Source organism: Toxorhynchites rutilus, chromosome 3, assembly GCF_029784135.1.
Source record: "Toxorhynchites rutilus septentrionalis strain SRP chromosome 3, ASM2978413v1, whole genome shotgun sequence".
NCBI classification, from domain to species: domain Eukaryota; kingdom Metazoa; phylum Arthropoda; class Insecta; order Diptera; family Culicidae; genus Toxorhynchites; species Toxorhynchites rutilus.
In genome coordinates, this window is record NC_073746.1 from 47,177,148 (window position 1) to 47,184,513 (window position 7,366).

Sequence of the window (7,366 nt, forward strand, 5' to 3'; positions counted from 1 at the left end):
GCCGTTCTCAAAGTTACTACACGAACAATTCCATCTTCTCCTGGGTGTACTTGTTCAATTCTGCCCATTTTCCACTTCATGGGTGGTTGATTATCATCATGTATTACTACTAATTTACCAACTTCGATTGCAATAGGAGGACGCCACCTTTTAGTTCTGCCTTGCAGCTGACAAAGATATTCACGTCTCCACCTCTTCCAAAAGTCCTGAAGTTTCCGTTGTATTTGCTGCCAATTATTCAAACGATTCAATGGTACTGCCGAAAAATCTGGATCAGGTATTGATTGAAGCGACGATCCTATCAGGAAATGTGCTGGTGTCAGCGGTTCCAAATCATTTGGATCATTTGATAACGGTGTAATAGGTCTGGAGTTTAAGCATCCTTCAATTTGTACAAGCAGTGTATACATATCTTCATGTGATATTGGGGTGTCTCCAATAACTCTCAATATATGGTGTTTCGCCGATCGAACTGCTGCCTCCCATATACCTCCAAAGTGAGGAGCACTAGGCGGATTAAAATGCCAGTATATGCCTTCTTCTGCACAAATTTTCGTCACCTTTGCGTGATGTTGGGAATCTTTCAAAAGTTTCAAAACTTCGTTGAGTTTGTTCCTTGCTCCGATAAAATTGGTACCGTTGTCGGAGTAAATATCTAAGCACCTACTCCTGCGTGCTATAAATCTGCGAAGTGCCTGTATGAATCGATCTGTTGTCAAATCTGACACAAGTTCCAAATGTATCGCCTTGGTACATAAACAAACAAAAAGTGCAACATAAGCCTTGATTGCAGTTCGTCGCGGTGCGGGACGGATAAAAATTGGCCCGAAATAATCAACGCCTGCCTTCGAAAATGGTCGAGACACAGTCACGCGTGGTGCTGGAAGTTCTCCCATTAGTTGTTGTGCTGTGGTAGGTTTTGTGCGGTAGCATTTGTGGCATAAGTGAACTACTTGTTTTGCCACACTTCTGCCTCCTAGAGGCCAAAATCGAAGGCGAATTACACTCAGCATTAGCTGTGGGCCAGCATGGAGCAAATTCCGATGGTAAGTTTGCATTATCATTCGAGTAATTCGATGCCGAGCAGGTAAAATTATGGGATGTTTACTATTTTCAGATTCCTTTGAATGAGCCAAACGACCGCCAACCTTGAGAAGACCCTCTTGTGACAGGAATGGATAAAACCATCTCAATGGTGATTTGCTGGATACCATTCCTCCATTGGCCAGTGCCTTCCTTTCGGCAGCAAAAGCCTCGCGTTGGACCAGGAGAACTAGGTGGTTTTCTGCATCTCGAAGCTCAGCCGTAGTGATGAATGGATAAGTTTCCTTTTTCGGTGAGTTTTGTAGAATTTTCATTAATCTTTTCCATATTGCAGTGTGACGAATCAACGTTGTGTAGGAGGAAAACCTTGACAGATACCAGCCAATGAAATCTTCTTCTGTGGAAGCTGCAACAACAGCAGCTGTACGCCGACGTTCTGTGGAGCCATCCTTCCGGCTTATGTTAGTCGTGGATTCAGGCCAATTCTCGGGACCCTCTGCAAGCCAACTGGGACCATGCCACCAAAATTTATTGGATACAATATCGCCCGGAGAGATGCCTCTGGATATGAGATCGGCAGGATTATGTGTACCAGGAACATAACGCCAGGCACAACCCTCTGTTATGCCTTGGACCTTCGCCACCCTGTTTGCGACGAAAGTAGTCCAGTTATTCGGAGCGGATAGGATCCAGTTTAAGGCGCACGTAGAATCTGTCCAGAATGTGGATCGCGCTTCTACTCTGATAGCCTTCTGCACCTTCTCGTAAAGTTGTGCTATGAGCAGTGCCCCGCACAGCTCGAGCCTCGGAATTGTTTGCGTTTTCAAAGGTGCAACCTTTGATTTTGAAGTTAAGAGGTGAACTTCAGTATTCCCTTCTAGGTTTTGACTTTTTACATAAATGCAACCGCCATACGCTTTCTCTGATGCATCCGAAAAACAATGGATCTCCACCGACACAGCGTTAGGAATTATTATGCAACGTTTAATTTTTATTTCTCTCAGGAGGGGAAGTTGTTTGTAAAAAATTCGCCATTTCTCGCCCACCGTTTTGGGTACCGGTTGATCCCATTCTAATAATTTTTCATTATCGTCACGCAAAATCCAAAGGGATTGCATTAAAATTTTCGCGGTTGTTATTGTGGCTCCTATTATCCCGAGAGGATCAAACAAAGTGGCTATGATTGAAAGAATCCGACGTTTAGTAAGTATTGTTTCATCGTCGGTCGTGGAAAGTTTAAAATCGAATCGGAAAAAATCTTCATCAGGTAACCAGGTAAGTCCTAATGCTTTAACTGATGGTTTTGTATCTAAATTAATACAATTTTGTATCGCCAGGTTCTCTCCAGAAATTCCTCTTAATATTTCTGGGCAATTGCTCGCCCATTTCCTGAGAGAAAATCCACCGCTTTTCATCAGGCTTTCTAGTTGCATTCTCAGGTTGCATACTTCTGTTGGATTATTGGCTCCTGTGATGATGTCATCCATAGGGGCGTCTTCAATGATTACCTTGGCAGCTTCTGGAAAATGATCCTGTTCATCCATTGCCAATTGCTTTAGCGTACGAGTGGCTAGGAATGGTGCCGGTCTCGTTCCATAAGTGACCGTGTTTAGCTCATATGTTGCAACGTCTTCTGCCGGTGATGCTCGCCATAGGATCGATTGCAATGGTCGGTCCTTGGGATGCATATTTATTTGTCGAAACATTTTCTCGACGTCCGCTACAACCATTATTTGTTTTGTACGACAGCGTAATACAATCGATCGGAGTTCCTCTTGAATGGTGGGCCCTGTCATCAGTGCATCATTGAGAGAAATATTCGTAGAAGTTTTGCAAGAAGCATCGAAGACCACGCGTACTTTAGTGGTGCTGCTCGACTCCTTGACCACCGGATGATGCGGTAGATAGCAACGTTTGATTTCTCTGTTATCAGTTACCTTCTCCATGTGACCTAGACGACAATATTCCGTTAGAAAAGAAGTGTATTGATCTTTCAATTCAACATCTCGTGCCAATCGTCGTTCCGTTGCCTGAAGACGGCGAAGCGCTATTTCCTTTGAATCTCCCAATTGATCCACAATGCCTTCGTGCTTGGGTAAACATACGGTATAACGACCGTTGGTGTCACGCTGAACCGTATCAGTGAATATTTCCTCGCATCGTGCCTCTTCTGGTGAATAGTTTGACGTCGAACCAACTTCCTCACAGGACCAAAATTGTTTCATAAGCGATTCTAAATTATTTGAAGTCGATGCATTGCAATTTATGTGTAGTGGCTGGCCAATAGCTGTTGCACCGCCACACACCACCCATCCGAAAACTGAATCATTCAGGGCAGGTAAGTGATCACCCAATGCTATCTTTCTTCCCCCATGGAAAAAGTTGAAGAAGAATTCGATACCGAGTATGATATCAACAGGTTGGGATATGAGGAAGGAAGGGTCGGCCAATTCGATTCCTTGTGGTATTTTCCATCCAGTAGTGTCCACTGTAGCAGTTGGAATGTTAACAGTGACCTTGGGGAGCACCAAAAAGTTCATTCCGCGTGAAAAATTTGATAAACGCGACCTTATTTTCGCCCTTATTCTTTGCTTCGCATTTGAAGCTAGGGATCCAATTCCTAACACCGAAATGTCTACCCTGTCTCGGTGTACCCTAAGCCGCTGACTTAATTTCTCAGTAATGAAGTTACTTTCTGATCCGGAGTCGAGAAGCGCTCGAGCTGGGAATCGTACACCTTCATCATCTTCAACGATAACGATTGCTGTTGCTAGCAGAACCTGCGACGCACATCTTTGGACAGTATTCGAAATGGATGAATCCGTGGCTGCCACGTTAGCCATTTGCGAGGTGGATGGTTCATTACCGCCGGAAGTGGAAGCGCATGGTGTTGCCGTTGATATTGATTTTGGGTTTCCTTCTCTTTGTGTTTTGAAGCATACCAATGAGTGATGACGCCCTTTGCAATGTCGACATGAATATTTGGATTGGCATTCCTTTGCTTGGTGGCCATGTCTGAAGCAATTTCGGCAAAGAGAACGCTTACGGAGTAACGTATCTCTCTCTGCGACTGACATCCGTTGAAAAGTACTACATTGGTATAGTGGATGATGGCCCTCACACGCTACACAGCCACTGAAGGTTTGTACTGCGCTATAGGATGTCCTCTGAACGGATGGCTTCTGCTTGGCAGCGGGTGGAATTTGATGCACAAATTTATCTACTGGCTTCGACGGTAGAGACTCCAGGATACGAACACGTCGCTGTAGAAAGTCTGTCAGGTCCTGCAGGGTGTCTTGCTCTTTCGTGGACGAATATTCTTCCCATCCTCTTCGAGTGGTTGAATCGAGACGAGAAGTGAGAATTTTTTTTTTTTTTTTTTTCATTATCTGTATTATAGTGACTTTCAACTCATTTGGCTGGTTCGTCACTTTTACTTCCATTTTTTGGAAGAATGTCGGGAGTGAGAATTGAACTCGTGACCTTTAGCGTGAGAGGCATGGATGTTACCACTACGCCAGATCGCCTCCACGAGAAGTGAGAATGTTCACTAGCAACAGGTCTCTATAATCGCCGGGCTGTACAACCTGGTCCAATGTTTGTACGATTCTCTGGAAACCTTCTAGCAAACCTTGCAAATCGGAAGTAGATTCCTTGGTGAGTGTGGGCAACTTGAAGAGTGATTTTACTTGAAGCTTCTTCAATTGCTTGCTGTTGTTGTACCTCTTTAATAACATATCCCAAGCGATTTGATAGTTAGCCTTCGTGATTTGCAAGGCATCTATCAGCGCTTTCGCTTCTCCTTGAAGACAACCCTTCAAGTAATGGAATTTTTCCACCTCCGGAAGATCCGATTTGAGATGTATAAGAGAAGTGAAAAGATCTCTAAAGCTGTACCATTCCTCGATGTTCCCATTGAACGTTTGCAATTTAATTTGCGGAAGGCGCACGTGATCTAGCGTTCCCAACATAGATGCATCGTGGCCACGAACGGACTGATCTAGAAAACCTGGCTCCTGTCTATCTTTAGCCTTATCCATCAGGAAGGATTTAGCAAAGTAATAACGCTCACTAAACTCCTGTCGTTCTTTCTGATAAGAATCTCCTTCTTCTACAAAATCATCGTGTGATTTGACATCAACCAATGTCTCTCCAAATCTCTCCCAAAGATCATCAAGCTTCTGTAGGCGCACGTTCACTTGGCTGGCGGATGTCTCTTCTTTGAACGTCTCAACAAATATCCAAATATCGTTGAACGTTGCTTGGATTTCTTTCAATTTAATAACCAATTGCTTCAATGATGGCGCCTTCTTTGCGGTGGAACTGGATGTAGGCGGCATTTTACCTCAGCGTTTTGTGAATCCGGTAAATTAAAAGGGAACTGGTGTAGAATTCTGCAATATCCTAGCTTCGCTAGGCATATACTGTATAACTGACCTTACAGAAAAACAGTTGAACCCAATGCAGAATGCGAAACTGAAGAATGACGTCACTCAATGGAATTCCAGTGAAACTATTCGCTTGCCAAATTGACCAAATTTCAGGAATATCGCAACTCAATTGCAATACCAGGGATACGTGTGAGAAGTCAGTCGAAGAGGGTATAAAACTCAATCAAAAACGTGTATTTTCTGAAGATAGCTTCGGCTAGCATATACTGCAGTAAATTGCACTAACCTGGGCAACAATTTACGGCTCCTCCTCTCCGTCTCACTTATGGGGTTGGTTGGTTTGCCTTGTACCAGGGTTCCAGATCGGTTGTATGGGTCCACAGCAATAAACGCACAGCTCAGCAGTTGTCGCTTGATGTTCCAACAGATGCTCCAAATCGGTTCAGAATGGTTGTAGAAACGACGAAATATTGGTGTAAGTATTTTGTCTTCCTAATTCGGCTGGACATATACTGAACGTAGATTTTTTACCTGGAGAAACTGTAATCCTGTCCTCGTTCAGTATCCTGTCCACACACGATAGTCCTCCCTTGGCCAACGGTGATCCTTGAAGAAAGAATGCTATCCACAAAGCAATTCTTTTGGGTCTATTGCTCTCCCAGTGATAACAATAGAATCGATGGACAATTCCTCAATTGTCTTCCGAATTTCCGATTGGAGTTGACTTCCGGCCTTGTAGAGTGTCACCGATTACCCGTTCCGATTGAAGTTGATTTCCAGTCTTGTAGAATGGCACCGATGATCCGGTTCGAAGGACCAATGTCTGGATCGACCCGATCCACCAACGATAGCTCAGGGAATTTATCACAATTTCACTTTCGAACCAACAATTAAAAACGCTTGGTACTTGACAAACTACACGGATTTATTACCAGGAAGTACATTTATTTTTACATGTGAACGGATTGACTACTGGACTGAGACTAACTTCCTTTCTCAACTCTATATCTATTTCCTATTATTTCATTTAAATCTATACTTTCTATTTAATTTACACAACCATTTGAAATTCAAAGACAACAATCACTCTATAGATAACAAAATATTACACTGACAATTACCCTATCGCCTTCTCTATTTACATACACTCATACACATATCTTTGCCATAATTCGCATTTTGCCAGTGGCGCATCATCCATAGGGGGCTGCCAACTCCGACAGACTCTTTCTGTTCTCAGTTTTGTTGCGCAATTTTTTTCAAATGGAGGAAAACGAACCCTCCAATGTTGATATGAGCATCGTAGATTCTCCTAGTAATGGTTTTTCTGAAGTTCATCCTTTAAACAAAAAGAAAAATCAATTACAGTCAAATACGACACCCATCCTAACAAACAATTCGACACAACCAACAAATGATCCTGTTTCACTCAGTTCGGTTCAAAATCCAATTGACTCTCCTCAACATTCAATCATTGAGAATGTTCCTTACAAGATTTTTTTTTCGAATTCGAAAGTACCCGAACGTTTCGGGATCATCGAAAAATCGTTGGATGATATTCTTCCGTCCCAAAGGGAAACCTTTAAGATAAAGTGACCAGACGGTTAAAGGTCCAACGCGGAACACAAAAACAAAACGTTATGTATATACGTTATGTGAAAATAAACCATAGTTTAGCGAGCCTCATTTATTCGTGAAACACTTAACAGTGTCCTTGCAATTAAACCTGATCTGTATTATTTCTTTCTAAGTATCGTCATTCAGTTGTGATTTTTCGGTGGTTTAGATTTTGTTTACGCCTGAAAATCAGTCGCTCAGTTAGAGCATTGAAGCTTGGCAAGCAAGATTCAAATTCAACAATTTTCTTCAAATTACCGAATGGAATGCTCGAAAATTTCAATCCATTTTTCATCTAATTTACTGTTGACGTA

The 7,366-nt window shown here is 42.8% G+C and overlaps 2 protein-coding genes across 2 annotated transcripts; both read right to left on the minus strand.

Moving 5' to 3' along the window:
* Positions 1 to 2,194: 2,194 nt before the first annotated feature.
* Positions 2,195 to 3,584, minus strand: LOC129773083 (uncharacterized). The gene is made up of 2 exons (XM_055776633.1): positions 2,493 to 3,584; positions 2,195 to 2,221 (listed from the first exon to the last, which is right to left on the minus strand). Exons 1-2 carry the CDS (start codon positions 3,582 to 3,584, stop codon positions 2,195 to 2,197), a joined length of 1,119 nt encoding a protein of 372 aa, XP_055632608.1.
* A 972-nt stretch (positions 3,585 to 4,556) lies between these two features.
* On the minus strand, positions 4,557 to 5,384 carry LOC129773084 (uncharacterized). Its single transcript, XM_055776634.1, has one exon. It carries the CDS (start codon positions 5,382 to 5,384, stop codon positions 4,557 to 4,559), a length of 828 nt encoding a protein of 275 aa, XP_055632609.1.
* Between the last annotated feature and the right edge of the window lie 1,982 nt (positions 5,385 to 7,366).

Coding starts and splice junctions, on each gene's coding strand:
- LOC129773083 (XM_055776633.1), bottom strand. CDS start 3,584: ATGAACTTTTTGGTGCTCCCCAAGGTCACTGTTAACATTCCAACTGCT. Junction 2,222..2,492: donor GAGCCAATAATCCAACAGAA/GTATGCAACCTG, acceptor TTTCAATCATAG/CCACTTTGTTTGATCCTCTC.
- LOC129773084 (XM_055776634.1), bottom strand. CDS start 5,384: ATGCCGCCTACATCCAGTTCCACCGCAAAGAAGGCGCCATCATTGAAG.